Source organism: Conger conger, chromosome 4 (assembly GCF_963514075.1).
Source record: "Conger conger chromosome 4, fConCon1.1, whole genome shotgun sequence".
NCBI lineage: Eukaryota > Metazoa > Chordata > Actinopteri > Anguilliformes > Congridae > Conger > Conger conger.
In genome coordinates, this window is record NC_083763.1 from 676,908 (window position 1) to 695,134 (window position 18,227).

Sequence of the window (18,227 nt, forward strand, 5' to 3'; positions counted from 1 at the left end):
AAGCACTCATCGACTGAATTTCTCACCGACTCTCACACACATTTGTTTATACATCCATTGTATTCATTTCTTTTCCTGCACTGTGGGATCTGCCTAACCGCCATATTTCTGAGGTGTGTGCATGTGGAGAGTGAATGAATGAAAAGGGGAACTCATTATTTCATAAATGCTATTGTATGTTTCAGATGAGATTTCTGACCGTCCATGGAAAGTGGCCTTTGCTGTCATTATGACTGCATTTTCTCTCTTGGGATTTGCTATGTTCATCCAGTGTGGGTTCATCCGTCGTTCGATGGAATGGAAAGGTAACATTTAACATAAATAATAAGAAGGTGATAGGCAGCACGGATGGTGCAGTGGGTAGCACTGCCGCCTCACAGCAAGGAGGTCCTGGGTTCGAATCCCCGTCGGCCGGGGCCTCTCTGTGTGGAGTTTGCATGTTCTCCCCGTGTTTGCGTGGGTTTCCTCCGGGTACTCCGCTTTCCTCCCACAGTCCAGTTTAGGCTGATTGGAGAGTCTAAATTGCCTGTGGGTATGAGTGTGTGAGTCAATGGTGTGTGTGTGTCCTGCGATGGACTGGCGACCTGTCCAGGGTGTATTCCTGCCTTTCGCCCAATGTATGCTGGGATAAGCTCCAGCCCCCCTGTGACCCTGTTCAGGATAAGTGGGTTAAGATAATAGATGGATGGATGGATGAATGAATAGGAAGGTGTGAATTGAAATTAAACTATTAATGTCATTCTGAGAAGTCGGTCAGAAAATGAACATGACAATATGAGGTGAGTAAATTAAGCATTAAAGGTTTTGGATAAAAACCAGGCAGGGACGGAGTGTGATAAATAGAATAATGAATTAATATGTGTGTGTGTGTGTGTGTGTGTGTGTGTGTGTGTGTGTGTATGTGTATGTGTATGTGTATGCGTGTGTGTGTGTGTGTGTGTGTGTGTGTGTGTGTGTGTGTGTGTATATGCGTGTGTGTCTGTCTGTAGAATAAGGAATTGAGAAACTGCTCAATGGAACAGTCCGTTACTTGTAATCGTAAGGCAGTAGTCTACATTGGGGGCGACATTGGCTCAGGCGGTAAGAGCAGTCGTCTGGCAGTAGGAGGGTTGCGATACCACCCTGGGTGTGTCAGAGTGGCCCTGAGCAAGACTCCTAGCCCCTAAATGCTCCTAATGAGCTGGTTGGTGACTTGCCATGGCAGCCAATCGTCGTTGGAGTGTGTGTATGAATGGGTGAATGAGAAGCATCAGTTGTACAGCACTTTTGATAAAGGCGCTATATAAATGCCAACCATTTATATGCGATATGGATATAGGGTTGCCTTATGCTGTCCCACCTCAAATCCATCACAGACCCCCTCCTGGACCCCCTTCAGTTTGCCTACAGAGCCAACAGGTCTGTAGATGATGCTGTAAACATGGCTTTCCGCTTCATCCTACAGCACCTGGACTCCGCAGGAACCTATGCCAGGGTCCTATTTGTGGATTTCAGCTCTGCCTTCAACACAATAATGCCAACTCTGCTACAGGACAAGCCACAGAAACAGCTTCTTCCCATCTGCAGCTGGCCTCATCAACAAGGCCCGGGGGACCCCCCACTGTCACAGAACCGTTACAACCGTTACAGACACGTTGCATCAACGCACTGTCTCCCTGTGATTAATGTCAACTAGGCCCGGGGGACCCTCCATTGTCACAGACTTTTATCCCGCCCCCATAAACTTTATATTTTATATCTTGCGCTTTAACAATACTTCAGATACCTTGCTTCAGCATCATGTTGTATTGTAAATATTTATTTTTATTTTTCATTTATATCCTACATCACATTCCACCTTCTTTTATATCTATGTTTCTATTTTTTTGGCACCTGGACCTGGAACTGTACCTCCCTCTAGTGTTCAGTCCCTGGTTAGGCTGGCAGACGCTCAGACCAACGTACAGTTGATTAGACTAAGCAGGAGACAATCCTCCCCTGGAGCAATGCAGGGTTAAGGGCCTTGCTCAAGGGCCCAACGGCTGTGCGGATCTTATTGCAGCTACACCGGGGATCGAACCACCGACATGTAACTTAACCAAACTTTATTTAGAAATAAAGTTTCCCAGTCAGTGTCCCAGTCATGTACCTTAACCACTAGGCTACAGGCCGCCCTGATGCAGTTTGAATGCAGTTGAATGCAATGCAATTCGCTTATGCACTTTGAATACTGGTTATGTACTTTGAATGCTGATTATGCACTTTGAATGGTGGTTATGTACTTTTTGTGCCAAGCTGTTCTAAAAAATAGAGCCTTTCATTGTAATTGTTATTTTTCTGCTATGACAGTTATTTGTGTTTATATTTAGAGTTATTTCTGAGCCTGTGCTTGTAGCATTGTGTCACCACTATGTCCGATGTTTTATAATCAGGCCCTGTGTCTCCAGTATGTCTGATGTTTTATAATACAGGCCCTGTGTCTCCAGTATGTCTGATGTTTTATAATACAGGCCCTGTGTCTCCAGTATGTCTGATGTTTTATAATACAGGCCCTGTGTCTCCAGTATGTCTGATGTTTTATAATACAGGCCCTGTGTCTCCAGTATGTCTGATGTTTTATAATACAGGCCCTGTGTCTCCAGTGTGTCTGATGTTTTATAATCAGGCCCTGTGTCTCCAGTATGTCTGATGTTTTATAATACAGGCCCTGTGTCTCCAGTATGTCTGATGTTTTATAATACAGGCCCTGTGTCTCCAGTATGTCTGATGTTTTATAATCAGGCCCTGTGTCTCCAGTATGTCTGATGTTTTATAATACAGGCCCTGTGTCTCCAGTATGTCTGATGTTTTATAATACAGGCCCTGTGTCTCCAGTATGTCTGATGTTTTATAATACAGGCCCTGTGTCTCCAGTATGTCTGATGTTTTATAATCAGGCCCTGTGTCTCCAGTATGTCTGATGTTTTATAATACAGGCCCTGTGTCTCCAGTATGTCTGATGTTTTATAATCAGGCCCTGTGTCTCCAGTGTGTCTGATGTTTTATAATCAGGTCCTGTGTCTCCAGTATGTCTGATGTTTTATAATACAGGCCCTGTGTCTCCAGTATGTCTGATGTTTTATAATACAGGCCCTGTGTCTCCAGTATGTCTGATGTTTTATAATACAGGCCCTGCTGAAAAGGAGCCTCAGACTCACTGCTGAAATAAATCTGACATTAAAGATGAGCTGGAACAGAAGTTAGAGCAGCACTTCTCCAAGCACTTCCTGGAAAACGATTAGAATGTAGATTTCACATCATCCTGTACCAGTGGGCGTGTATGTTGATCAAATGTGTGTCAATCTTCCATCCTCCTCCAATCAGTATCCTTTTCACAGCAACTCCTCATTTCATGTCACTCAAATGGACTCCCTGTCCTTCAAAGATCCCTTTCAGTCGTGTATACGTCATCACTTCAGTTTCAGCACGTCTTTAAAACAATCAATCATAGGCCTAGATTTGGGCTTTGATGCAAATTTGAGATTTGTTTAATTAAATTATATTGAAGAAGCCTAGGCTGAATAAGACTTTTGCACAGCACTGTATATAGTGTGGCAGCTTTAAATAATAATCTGTAAATATTTATCACGGGAGTGACATTGGCTCTGGAGGTAAAAGTTGGAGGGTTGCCGGTTCGATCCCGCCCTAGGTGTGACAAAGTGAGCTAGACACCCAACCCCCAGTTGCTCCTGGTGAGCCGCTTGGTGCCAGTATGGTGTGTATGAGTTTGATATGCACTGTTTTATACGACCTTGATAGGCACTGTTTTACAGTGTTTTGTATGTTGCTTTGGATAAATGAAATGTGCTATACAAATAAACTTGCCTTGCCTACTGAAAACCACTGCTGCTCCACTGTAGAAGTGAGGTTTGAAGGAAACTATAATTTATAAATGATGAACTGCACTCACGCGGGACAGAATTATGGCTCGTGAGACTGGTTTGTGTGCACGCGATCCCCACCTGTCACCAGCGTGATGGTCATATTTAATCAGCGCTTGTACCCTTCTGCTGGTGCGCTGTGACTGGTCAGTTATGAGCATAGCCCTGATCTGATTGGCCGGCTGGAGCCCTGGGACACATGACCAGGGGGAGATTTAGCAGCTGTTAGCAGCGGAGCATGTCCGGGTGTGTTTCTGCCACAGACACGGATTCATTCAGGATTTCAGTCTTATTCATGCAGCTGCAGCGTTTTCAATCGGTATTCCTTCACTTCCTGGACTGCTTCCCTTTCCCCACCTCCTGTGCAGCAGTAGACTTATTAGATGTGATCGTTTCGGTCAAAACAACGTCGGATACGCAACGTCGGCTAACGTTAGTTGAAAACTTCGTTTAAAAGGTGAACACCCGCATTATTAGCTTCGGCTAACTTATCCCGGTCGTTCACCTCCGGAAATTACAACCAGGAGGCAAGTTGATGCAGTTTACGATCAGAAGATGGTGCTAGTATTCACGTTAAGCAAATACAATGGGATAGCAGGCTAAGTTAGCTAACGTTATGTACGTTAACTAGGCTTTCTATTTGCTAGCGAGTCTAAGCTAACCTTTATAAGTGAAAAGAGACCGCTCAAAAAGACATTTATATCGCCAGTCTAATTTACGTCCTCTTGAAATCATTCAGCTATGCGGATAACATCCATCATGGTAAACTTAGGTAACGTTAACGGAGACTATGAAAAGGAACTGTTGGGGTCATGCATGTGTTCAGAGCATATCTACAGTCCATGGGTTTGGGTTTTGGCATAAATAAACATCCCCATCCCCTCGTGTTATATTGTTGCTGAAAAACTGAGATCATACAGTAATGTGCAAAGGTTTTAGGCAAGTGTGAAAAAAGGAATAGCTTGCAATGCTTTCAAAAATAGAAATGTTAATAGTTTATAGAAAAATCTAAATCAAATCAATATTTGGTGTGACCACACTTAGCCAACAAACCAGCATCAATTATTCTAGGTACACTTGCACAAAGGGATTTTGTAGGCATATAGTCAGGTGTGTGATTAACCAATTATACCAAACAGGAGCTAATGATCATCAATTTAATATGTAGGTTGAAACACCATCATTAACTGAAACGGCTGTGTAGGAGGGTTAAAACTGGGTGAGGAACAGTCAAACTCATGCTTCCAAGATGAAGTTGCTGAAGACAGTTTAATGTCAGAAGTCATATATCATGGCAAGACTGAGCACAGCAACAAGACAGAAGGCAGTTCATCAGCAAGGTCTCTCCCAGGCAGAAATTTCAAGGCAGTCAGGGGTTTCCAGATGCGCTGTCCAAGCCCTGATGAAGAAGCACAAAGAAACGGGCAGCGTTGAGGACTGTACTTAGTGCAGCAGATGAAAGACACATCATGCTTACTTCCCTTCACAATTAGAAGATATCCAGCATTGCCATCAGCTCAGAATTGGCAGAAACCAGTGGGAACTAGGTACACCCATCTACTGTGCAGAGAAGTCTGGTCAGAAGAATTGTGGCCAAAAAGCCATACCTCCGATGTGGAAACAAGGCCAAGTGACTCAACGATGCACAAAAACACAGGAACTGGGGTGCAGAAAAATGGCAGCAGGTTTTTCTGGACTAATGAGTGAAAATGTGAAATTTGCCTGTAGCATAAGGCAGTATGTTTGCCGAAGGGCTGGGGAGTGGTACAAGAATAAGTGTCTGCAGGCCTCAGTGAAGCATGGTGGAGGTTCCTTGCAAGTTTGGGGCTGCATTTCTGCAAATGGAGTTGGGGATTTGGTCAGAATTGATGGTCTCCTCAGTGCTGAGAAGTACAGGCAGATACTTATCCATCATGCAATACCGTCAGGGAGGCATCTGAGTGGCCCCAAATTTATTCTGCAGCAGGGCAACGACCCCAAACATACAGCCAATGTCATTAAGAACTATCTCCAGCGTGAAGAAGAACAAGGAGTCCTGGAAGTGATGGTATGGCCCCCACAGAGCCTGTCACTTTGGCAATGCACAATGGTCACCCTTGCAACATTATAACAGTAGAGATGATGATTTACTGTTTGGTGCCTTTCTAAAACGATGAGGAGCTCAATATGGCAGAAGTAGCGTGTCACTGCTACACGGTGTGGAGACGGTGTGATGGAGGACAGAAAACAGGAATGAGCGAGCAGACGGGTGATTGGCAGCCCAGTGACAGTCCGTTTCAGTCACAGGATGCATATAGATACAGACGGGAGACAGAGGACAGATAAACCTGAGGAAATCAGTGGAGAAACATACTGAATGCAGATGCTTCCATACAGGTGTAATGCCTGATACAATTAACCAATTAACATCCCATCAGTCAGTGTATGCATGTTAAAGCCCCACACACCCTGTACCAAACTTTATTTAGAAATGAGACTGAGACTGAGTACATTACATTTTATTCAGCAGAAGCTTTTATTCAATGTAAAAAACAAAACACTGTACAACAGTGCATAACAAGGTCATATAAAACACTGCATATCAAGGTCATATAAAACAGTGCATATCAAGCTCATATAAAACAGTGCATATCAAGGTCATACAAAACAGGTAGTTTTATCTTATCTTTAGTTTAATCTATATATTTCCACTTCTTCCTCTGTGTCTCATTTCGTATCCCTGGAGGATGATGGCTGTGGAAGAAAACAACAAGAACATTACATGCTGGACTAAATTACTTCAACAGACTCAATGAAATAATTTGCACAATCTCCCAGTGAAATGTACACACACACACACACACACTCACATATACGCACACTCACACTCACACGCACACACATACACACACACATAAACATATACACACACACATACTCACACTCTCACACACACACACACACACATATACACACACTCGCACTCGCACTTCTTGATTATCTCTGTTGCCCCTGTTTGCCTGCATTCGACCTGCCTGTCATTGAATAAAGACATCTATTCCACCTGCTTCTGTGCTGTGATTGGTTCTGCAGTCCCTGCACCTGATACTATTATAGACATTCAGAATAATTTAAGGAGCTTTAATTTGTTACTAAGATACTTTTATAACCTTCAGTGTCCCCCAAATAGCCAAATTTAATCTCCTCATATTCCTTTTCCAACCGACTTCTCAGAATGACATTAACAGCTTTATTTCAATTCATACCTTCATATTATTTACGTTAAAGATCAACTTTTCATTTACCTTTTCTTCCAGCGATGGATGAACACACACTGGACGATGCCCAAGAGAGTAAGTGCAGTCATAGTGACAGCAAAGGCAGCTCTCCATGGACGGCTTTGACACGCATCTGAAACATATATGGGTATTTTTAAATAGTTTGTTCATTCTTTCACTCTTTCACTCTCCAGTCACACACCTCAGAAATAAGGAGTCCAAGCACATCCCAGGTATACAGTGCAGGGAATGAAATTATCCCAGGTATACAGTGCAGGGAATGAAATTATCCCAGGTATACAGTGCAGGGAATGAAATTATCCCAGGTATACAGTGCAGGGAATGAAATTATCGGGATTCTAAATAAATTAACACAATGGACAAATGACAATGTATGAACAAATGTTTGTGAGAGTCAGTGAGAAATTCAGTCTATGAGTGCTTAAATTAAGAATACAGATTGTGGTTAATTCAAAGAAATTAAGATGACTCTGGGAAAACCAGTAGACAGAACTAATGCCACACTAAGAGAATGAGCTTTTGCAGAGGAACTGGAGAAATTGGTGGCACATCCACACAGTTCCAGGCATTGATCACAATGTGTGGAATAGTTTGCCAGCACATGTAGTGGAAGCAGAAACACTGGGGGTTTTCAAGAGCAGGCTTGATACGGTGTTAGATTTTATTTAGGCGGTAGGTACACTTAGGGGTAGGAAAAAGGCGAGCATTGCTGGGCTGAATGGCCTGTTCTTACCATTACCTTGTTATGTTATGTTATGTTATGTTATGTATGTTATGTTATGTTATGTTATGTATGTTATGTTATGTATGTTATGTTATGTTATGTATGTTATGTTATGTATGTATGTTATGTGATGTTACGTTACGTTATGTATGTTATGTTATGTTATGTATGTTATGTGATGTTACGTTATGTATGTTATGTTATGTTATGTATGTTATGTTATGTATGTTATGTTATGTTATGTATGTTATGTGATGTTACGTTACGTTACGTTACGTTGTTATGTTATGTTATGTTATGGTCAACACGATTTCTCTTGCATGGGGTTTTTCAACAGATTCTAGCTAACTTTCGGGTACTGAATCCAAATCTGGCATTAGCCTATCACATCAGGTTTCTGAACAGCCTCACTCACAACTCACGAGTCTTCACAGCTGCAAATCTCAAAAAAACATAAACAAAGACCAAAAATATTTGTACAATTCTTTTAAGGCCCTGAATGAAGTAGTTTTGGTGAGAATAAACAGAATTTGCTGTTTTATCCCCACCAAGACTGCCAGACTGTACGGTCAACTTTTGTAAAATCCATGAATATGGAGCATACAGATAGCACAAAACTTGATTTGATAGAGCAAATCTGAGCTCAGCTGAAAATTTGACAAAACCAGTTTCCAAAATCCATGCAAGATAGAAATACTTTTTTTTTGTTGATCATCTGTGTGCAGTATGTGCTGTTTGATTCTGTAAGGTCTTACTCACCAAGGAGGTAAAACTCTGTCACCTTTTCCTCATGGAGCTTCTGCTGCAGAACTCGACAGGTGAATGTGCTGCTGCCTTCTCTCTTTATGACGACACGTGTTCTTATGACAATGAGGCCCAGGCTGTCCCTGAGTATCTCGGGTTTCTCAGTGGTGAGATTGTGACCCTCACTGTCCTGCCAGATGAGGTCAGGCTGAGGATACCAGCCTTTAGATTCACACAGCAGGCCAACCTCCACTTCTTCATCTGCTTCCCTGAAGATCACTGGCTCAGTTCCTACAGCTGCAGAAATGGGATGTAAGTAACAGCTTATATCATCTAATAGTCTCTGCATTCATCTACATTTGCCATCATATGTTTATCCATTTCCAAAATATCCTTCAATATAATTTTTGAGAAAGTAAAACAGTCTTTTTTAAAAGTCAAGAATGTTTATAATGACTTTTCTGTAGTATACTAGCATACCAGACAAACCATCAAACGCATGTCCGAGTCGATCCTCAAGTCTCTGGGCTAGAGTCTGAGTCGAGCCTCAAGTCTCTGGGCTAGAGTGTGAGTCAAGTCTCAAGTCTCCAGAATACTGCAGCCTAAACAGTATGACTATAAAAATGAATCACGATTGCTATGCTAGTTGAAGATATAGAAACCAGAAATTTAGATTTTGTATATGACATCACATGTCTGTCAGCTGAAGAAACAGTATTATCAGGGGCAGACACAAAAAAACTAGTGATATCATTTATTCATATATCAATAAACTACCACACCTGAGCCAACATTTTGGCAAAGCCTTTCTCAAGATGGCTGGTGAGGTAGTTCACTGATATATTACATTATTGGCATCTGGCAGACGCTCTTATCCAGAGTGACGTACAGTTGATTAGACTAAGCAGGAGACAGTCCTCCCCTGGAGCAATGCAGGGTTAAGGGCCTTGCTTAAGGGCCCAACGGCTGTGCGGATTTTAATGTGGCTACACTGGGATTAGAACCATCGACCTTGTGTGTCCCAGTCATTTACCGTTACCACTACGCTACAGGCCCCCCTATATATCCATAAATAAGATCAAATAAATAACTAATACACCGTGTGACTCATGTGACATAATGTAAACATTACCATGGGCCTGTAATATAAGATGAGGGTTAAAAACAAACTAGGGGCCTGTTACATGGACAGATTAAGCTCAATCCTTGACTAAATGCAGCTTTGTATGGAGAATCTCTCATTTAATTTAGCCTAGGACTAGGCTCAATCTGCATCTGCGACAATAATAATTATAACTTCATTTGTGATTGTGGAATTAAAGTGTTGAAAGCCAATATTGTGGTTCATTAAGATAGTCTTACTTTTTTATTTTTATATGAAAGCTAAGTGTTAATCATTCAAGAAAATGAGTAGTTTTTTTTTAGGACACAGATTAAGCTCAATCCAGCTTTGTATGGAGAATCTCTCATTTAATTTAGCCTAGGACTAGGCTTAATCTGCATCTGCGACTTAATAATGATTATAACTTTATTTGTAAATGTGGAATTAGAGTGTTGAAAATACTTGCGGTTTCTTAAGATACTCTTACTTTTTTATTTTTAAATGAAAGGTAAGTGTTAATCATTCAAGAAAATGAGTTTTTTGCAAGAAATCGGGAGCTGTGATTTTGTGCCTACATTATGTTATCGGAAAACCTAGCTAGAATCCTATGGAATGCCATTAACCAATGCATAGTGCACTTAAATAATAAATTATTTCTACCGTGTGCAACTACAGCACATGCCAAACTTGGGTTCTACAGCTTTTAATGCCGATGTCTATTACAAACTAAAATACATACAGTCCATATTTGTATGACACTGGAATAACAGTCCATGTCCACGACATAACGTCACATTCAAAATCACTCACTGTCCTGCTTGCATATCGAGCTGAAAGATCACGGTTTTTAAATAGTGCAGCCCTTTGCTCATGTAAGCTTGTTTCCTGTTTCCTGATTTTCTGTCTCCTAGTGTTTCCGTCTCCTAGTGTTTCCGTCTCGTGTCCCTCTGTGACCACCATAGTGTTTTCAGTTTCATTTCCTCATTCATCTGTTCCACCTGTTTCATTTCCTGTCTCCGCCTCCCCACTCCTTATATTAGTCCTCATTCAGTTCATCTGTTTCTCATTGTCTGTCAGTCAGTTAGTCTATTTAAACCTGTCCTTTTCGGTTTCTTTTTGCAAGTTCATCGTTCTGTGTTTCTGTTCCCGACCCTGGTTCTAGCTTCCCCGTACTTGTTCCATTCCAGATATTTTCTTCATAACCCCTGCCTGCTCTTTGGACACTGTCTTTGGATTACGATTTCTGTACCTCTGCCCCGTTTAGACTGACCACCCGGTTTTTTCACTGTTGCCTGCCTGTTTGGATTACGCTCTGTCTGCCCCTTAAATGCCATTTCACTGCTTCCCTGAGTCTGTGTCTGTGTTTTAACCAAGGATTCTTTAGAATATAAATCATTGAAAAATAATGAGGAGTCATTTTTGACGAGTCGAGTCTGGAGTCTGTGTGTGTGCGACTTGAGTGAGTCCCCATCTCTGTAACATACAGTGTGAAGGGAGCATCTCTTAACCTCAAAACCCCAAAATGGCACTGACCTCTTACTTCCAGTGAAACCATGATGCGGTAATTATTGTCAGACTTGGACTGAATGTAACATGAATACTGCCCCTCATCAGAGACCTGGACCCTGCCCAGCCTCAGAGACGTATTGCCCTTCCTCAGTTCCTCAGGGAAGAGTGCGGCCCTTCCGCTGTACGATGGGTTCTGGGGCTCATTCCTGCTCTCTCCCAGAAGGTAGAGATGCACCAGTGGGTCTCTGTGCTGCGGTCTGAACCACTCTATGCGCATATCCTCTGCACTTATGTTGGGTTTGAGGTGAGTGGGCAGGACAACATCTTCACCAACTACAGCAATGACAGGACCACCTGGACCCAGAAGCTGGAACATCTCTGCAGAGAGAAAGAGCACTAAGACTACTGCTGGACCAGCTACAGACCGACACTGCAGTCCTGCACCAGCTACAGACCGACACTGCAGTCCTGCTCCAGCTACAGACCAACACTGCAGTCCTGCACCAGCTACAGACCGACACTGCAGTCCTGCTCTAGCTACAGACCGACACTGCAGTCCTGCTCTAGCTACAGACCAACACTGCAGTCCTGCACTACTCAACTCCAGGTCCTGCGTTTTGTCTAAAGATCTGAAACCATTCAGTGTGACAAATAAGCAATAATAGAGGAAATCAGGAAGGGGCAAATACCCTCACAGCACTATACCTCAGGTAACCAAGTCCAGAAGGCTCACGGCCATGTTCATGGGGTGTCTTGTGGGGAGTGCTGGGAGGATATGTTAATCTAAATATGTGTGTGTAAACAAAGCAAGCAGAAATTGCTTAGCTGGAGTTTAAACCTCAGGTTTAATCCTCTAGAACACAGAACTGCATAAAAACTGGAAGAGCCAATCCTTATTTCACAGTTTGTACTGTACTGTAGTTCACATTTGGTAGCTGGTCCAGTTGTAATGCAGTTAATTCCATGCAATGTTACTGATGTATGATGTAAACAGTGTTATATTGCAGTGAGCATATTCTGTACCTGATCTGGAGGTCTGGTGGAGGATCAGGAGAATCAAGTATGGGCAGACTGACCAATCAGCCTTCATCTCTGAAAGAGACACATTACACTACATTACATTATTGGCATTTAGCAGATGCTCTTATCCACAGCGACGTACAGTTGATTAGACTAAGCAGGAGACAATCCTCCCCTGGAGCAATGCAGGGTTAAGGGCCTTGCCCTTGCGTGTCCCAGTCATTTACCTTCACCACTACACTACAGGCCGCCCCATTACACATACCCATAAGTAAATCACTGTGTAAATCACTGTGTAAATCACAGAGCCACATAGTGATCAGGTTGAGGGGAAAAACGCTTTTCTTTGCACTTGGTTGATATTATGACCTGTGATTTTGGTTTGGTGATATGAGCTAATACAACCAAACAGTGGTGGAATGGGCTTCCTGTGAAGGTCAGAACAGCAGAGTCTTTGACCTCCTTCAAGAGCAGACTGAAGACTCACCTGTCCAGGCTGCACCTTTCCCTCCTTACCTCACTGTAATAATTATCCATGTATGCTGTGTGTATGCTGGTGTAACAGAGTTTAAAATGTAGGTTATTTTTATGTGAATTTTACTTGAATTGAGCAACCCCCAGCCAGTATTTGTTGTTTTGGAGCCCTCTTGTGGAGTTTTGGTTCACTGCACTTTGATTAATATCACACTTTCTGTCCCTCTTGTGTTGCCATATCCCTGCAGCAGATTCAAGTCTCTCTGCTGAGGGTAGGTTGTTACTGAAACACAGCTGTCTTTAGTTTACCAATCTTTGTTGAATATAGCTCATTTAAGTTGTAATGTGTAGTGCATAATGTTTAACATCAGTTTTACCATGTGCCTTTATGATATGTTAGTTTTGACCGATGGCAATAGATATTTTTATTTTTTCATTTCACCACGTTCAACGTTCTAGAATGGCTAGCTGCCATTCCATGCGTTCTATTGCCACGTGTCATGACTCGTACGAAACTGTTGAAGACTCACTAGTTTTTTTTTTTAGGGGGAAAATTAATTTATTATTTTATTTTGCACGTCTAGGTTTGCCAGTGCAGTGACCATTTAAGAAGACACTTATGTGTTTTGTTTGTCTTCTTCAGACAATAAACGGTCAAAAAGGCAGTTCCTGAATTTCCTGTCTCTGACTGATTGACTCACTTGATCGCACTTGTATTTCATTATTTTACTATTCTTAATGTTCTACTCTTAGTGTTCTACGCTTAGTGTTCTACGCTTAGTGTTCTACGCTTAGTGTTCTACGCTTAGTGTTCTACTCTTAGTGTTCTACGCTTAGTGTTCTACGCTTAGTGTTCTACGCTTAGTGTTCTACTCTTAGTGTTCTATGCTGAGTGTTCTACTCTTAGTGTTCTAGTTAACAAAACTGTGGTATAGCTGCTTCTTGGTCAGTTGATCTTGATTATTCTACAAGGGTTAAAGTTTTATTTATGAGATCACTCTTGCACTTGGAACAGTACTTCCCTCTAGGGCAGGGGTCGGCAACCCTGGTCTTGGAGAGCCGCAGGGTGTGCTGGCTTTCGTCTCCACCTTAAAATAAGCAACCGATTCAGAGCCAAGAAACCAGGTGAGGTGAGTTAACTGTGTAATCAACGGCTTTGATTGATCAATTAATGCCAAGTAACAACGAAAGCCAGCACACCCTGCGGCTCTCCAGGACCAGGGTTGCCGACCCCTGCTCTAGGGTCTTCAGTGTACTTGTCCCTGGTTCTGATTTGCAAGTGGAGACAGTGTTTGGTTCAGATTAAATGAAGCACTAGGGAGGTTCACATATTCGTTCATTGAATTTGTTTTTACCAAATGGTGAGATTTAGTTTGCCTTAGTTTTCATTTACACTCTGATGCCTTTTCAATCAACACCATAACTGGATATAATAGTGTCGCCCCTTCAAAGGGGGCAGGGACTGCAGAACAGTGTTTATGCGTCTGATTTGAAGCTAAAATAGGGCCCAAAACCCAAAATGGAAGTTGAGAACATTTTAATCTTTACTTTTTTACTTTACATCTTAACTACATTTGAACCCAATTTCAACATGTCATTATGAATAATATTTCATATTGAAATGAGGTTGTAATGTGGTCGTTCTCAGCTTCAGCTTTGCATCCTATTTTAGCTTGTCGCTGAATGTTATACATCAACATTAATTAAACGTTTAAACAGCGTTGAATTGCTTGCTGCGTTCGGTTGGAACCAGGGGCGTCACCAAGGTTTTAATTTATTTGGGGCTGAGCTGGGAAAAGGCGTTCCATGCATTTTACCTTTACAGGTTAAATAGGAGAGTCATGTTTTTTTGTTTCATTTATGTTGTATTTATTTAAGATTTTTTCCCTTTTTCTCCCAATTTGAAAAAATAAAATAAAAAAATGTGTGTCCCGATTTGAAATTTTCACACTTTCACACTTCACACGCAATTTTTGGTAACTGAAATAACATTTTTGAATTCTGATTATATCGATTAAAAAAAAAAAGTTTTACTTCCTGTAACACTGTAGTCCTCTCAGCTTGAATGAACACATAATGCGTGGCCAAATGTGCTCAAAACACGTTGATTAATGTCGTGAATGTGACTGTAATACAGTTCTGGAGCGAAAATGCACATCGCAGACGCCCGTTATTTTGCATTTAATTTCATTTAAAAAATACTGTCACATGTATTTTTCGTTTTAACTCAAAAGAACTGGCTAACAGAAAATTAGGAATTAATAATTTAATGAATGAGAATGAAAGAAGTTGCATATACCGAATTGGCCAAGTACTTATACCCGTGAAGGCAAAACAAAGATATATTTTTGACAACCATTAAAAACAACCATTAAAAACAACCAATCGTTTCGCTTTGAGACCGCGAATCCAATAGCCTCATTGTCGAGAACGGTGCTGCATTTCTCACGTGTCTGTGCTGGGATGTTGAACCAGATCTGCATGATGTGCCCGCATTTCACACTTACAAAATCTGCACAGTGCCTTTGAATTGTCCCCCATTTGAGGTCGAACCAGTCCTTTAATCCACTCTCTTTCTCCCACTCTTTGTTATACTTATAATTATTCGCGGGCATTTTTAGCAAAGGAGGCCCGCTAAAGAAACTCCAATACAATCGCGCGATTTTTCTTATTTTAAATTGGAGGGAACGGGGTTACGGACGGATCCTGCAACATGGCAGACTATCATGCGTTTAAGCATCATATCGATATTGCCAAGCTGGAGCTCAGTGAAAGTTTATTTCACGTTAGACAAACAGGGAGCAAACCCAAATAAGCATCAACTCTTTAGAAACAAGGTCAAAATACAGCAACCCGCGACTGCCAATATCTGGAAGCGACTTTACAGAAAACAAGCCCAAAGTCGCTTATAATAACCGGACAACTCTGGTCTGAAGTCAGTTCCGTGAAGTTGGCCAACCCGTGTTTTGACATCCCAATCCCCTCATGTTATACTGTTGCTAAAAAAACTGAGATCATAAATTCTGATCCAGTAAAGATGTACAGCTCAGAGAAGAGGTAGATGCACTACGTGATTTAGGCAAATACTTAGACTATTTATGTTATAAATCAACATTAATTCCACGTTTAAACAGCGTTGAATTTCTTGCTGCGTTCGGTTGGAACCAGGGGCGTCACCAAGGTTTTAATTTATTTGGGCTGGGAAAAGGCGTTCCATGCATTTAACCTTTACAGGTTAAATAGGAGATTCATGTTTTTTTGTTTCATTTATGTTTAATTTATTTCAGATTTTTTCCCTTTTTCTCCCAATTAAAAAAAAATAAATAAAATAAATGTGTCCTGATTTGAAATTTTCACACTCGCAATTTTTGGGAACTGAAATAACATTTTTGAATTCTGATTCTGATCGATTTTATATTTATTTTTTTACTTCCTATAACACTGTAGTCCTCTCAGCTTGAATGAACACATAATGCGTGGCCAAATTTGCTCAAAACACGACTGTAATACAGTTCTGGAGCGAAAATTCACATCGCAGATTTACCCCCAAAAAAGTATTTCAATCCAATTTACTATCATCAGGCTCATTGTTTATTATATTTATACATAGAGTGCGTAACATTACAGTAATTTAACCTGGAAAGATAAAATGGGACGCCCCTTCCTAGCTCAGCCCCAAAAGTATTCAAACCTTGGTGGCGCCCGTTATTTTGCATTTCATTTCATTTCAAAAATACTGTCACATGCATTTTTCTTTTTAACTCAAAAGAACTGGCTAACAGAAAGTTAGGAATTAATAATTTAATGAATGAAAATGAAAGAAGTTGCATATACCGAATTGGCCAACTACTTATACCCGTGATGGCAAAACAAAGATATTTCGGTCTGAGATCATAAATTCTGATCCAGTAAAGATGTACAGTTCAGAGAAGAGGTATATTTAGACTATTTAGATGTTTTTTGTTTTTTTTTCTCAATTACACAAACAGAAATGCAGAGCTTGTGCAGAAAACGGCTTACCTCTCTGCAAACCGGCATGGTCTGAACGTTCTTCTTCTTCTTGTGTTTTTTTTTTTGGCGGTTTATACTACCAACTTTTGGTACTACTAACTTTTGGTACATACCGCCACCTACCGTACCGGAGTATGTGGAACAGGATTCCAGGATTTGTTTTTCTTTTTTTTTAGTGTAAAAAGTCTAATTCTATATTCCATTAAACAATCCTGTGCCTATTAGGAACTCTGTTGTCTATTAACTCTATTATCTATTAACTCTATTATCCCTCTTGGTACTTCCCACACCTTCCATTTGTTCCTAGTATCCCTTCCAAAGCCCAACCTCTCTTACCCTCTCCCTCTTACCCTCTCTTAGCCTCTCCCTCTTACCCTCTCTTACCCTCTCCCTCTTACCCTCTCCCTCTCTTACCCTCTACCTCGTCCAGCCTCTCTTACCCTTGCAAACGCTCCCTTTCTTCTTTATATTTGATACAGTGCACTATTACGTGTTCAGTGTTTTCAGTTATATTACAATGTGCACAAACATGTGAATTTACTTTACCCAATAAAACAAAAGTTTTATTTGACCCAGTGTGGGGAAATTTTAATCTGGATATAACTCTCTTCTGCTTCGCCCTTTAACACTCTGTGCTCTAACGGACTTGTGTACCCTATAGTATAACACTCTGTGCTCTGACGGCTCCTATAGTATAACACTCTGTGCTCTGACTACTCCTATAGTATAACACTTTGTGTTCTGACGGACTTGTGTACCCTATAGTATAACGCTCTGTGCTCTGATGGCTCCTATAGTATAACACTCTGTGCTGTGACGGCTCCTATAGTATAACACTCTGTGCTCTGACTACTCCTATAGTATAACACTTTGTGTTCTGATGGCTCCTATAGTATAACACTCTGTGCTCTGATGGCTCCTATAGTATAACACTCTGTGTTCTGACGGCTCCTATAGTATAACACTCTGTGTTCTGACGGCTCCTATAGTATAACACTCTGTGCTCTGACGGCTCCTATAGTATAACACTCTGTGCTCTGATGGACTTGTGTACCCTATAGTATAACACTCTGTGCTCTGACGGCTCCTATAGTATAACATTCTGTGCTCTGACGGCTCCTATAGTATAACACTCTGTGCTCTGACGGCTCCTATAGTATAACACTCTGTGTTCTGACGGACTTGTGTACCCTATAGTATAACACTCTGTGCTCTGACGGCTCGTATAGTATAACACTCTGTGCTCTGACGGCTCCTATCGTATAACACTCTGTGCTCTGACGGACTTGTGTACCCTATAGTATAACACTCTGTGGTCTGACGGACCTGTGTACCCTATAGTATAACACTCTGTGGTCTGACGGACCTGTGTACCCTATAGTATAACACTCTGTGCTCTGATGGCTCCTATAGTATAACACTCTGTGCTCTGACGGCTCCTATAGTATAACACTCTGTGCTCTGAC

At 41.4% G+C, this 18,227-nt stretch overlaps 1 protein-coding gene across 1 annotated transcript; it reads right to left on the reverse strand.

The window, feature by feature from the left end:
* Window positions 1-6,406: 6,406 nt before the first annotated feature.
* On the reverse strand, window positions 6,407-11,632 carry LOC133125952 (butyrophilin subfamily 1 member A1-like). Its single transcript, XM_061237701.1, has 4 exons — window positions 11,281-11,632; window positions 8,661-8,942; window positions 7,184-7,289; window positions 6,407-6,632 (listed from the first exon to the last, which is right to left on the reverse strand). Exons 1-4 carry the CDS (start codon window positions 11,630-11,632, stop codon window positions 6,572-6,574), a joined length of 801 nt encoding a protein of 266 aa, XP_061093685.1. The 3' UTR covers window positions 6,407-6,571.
* Between the last annotated feature and the right edge of the window lie 6,595 nt (window positions 11,633-18,227).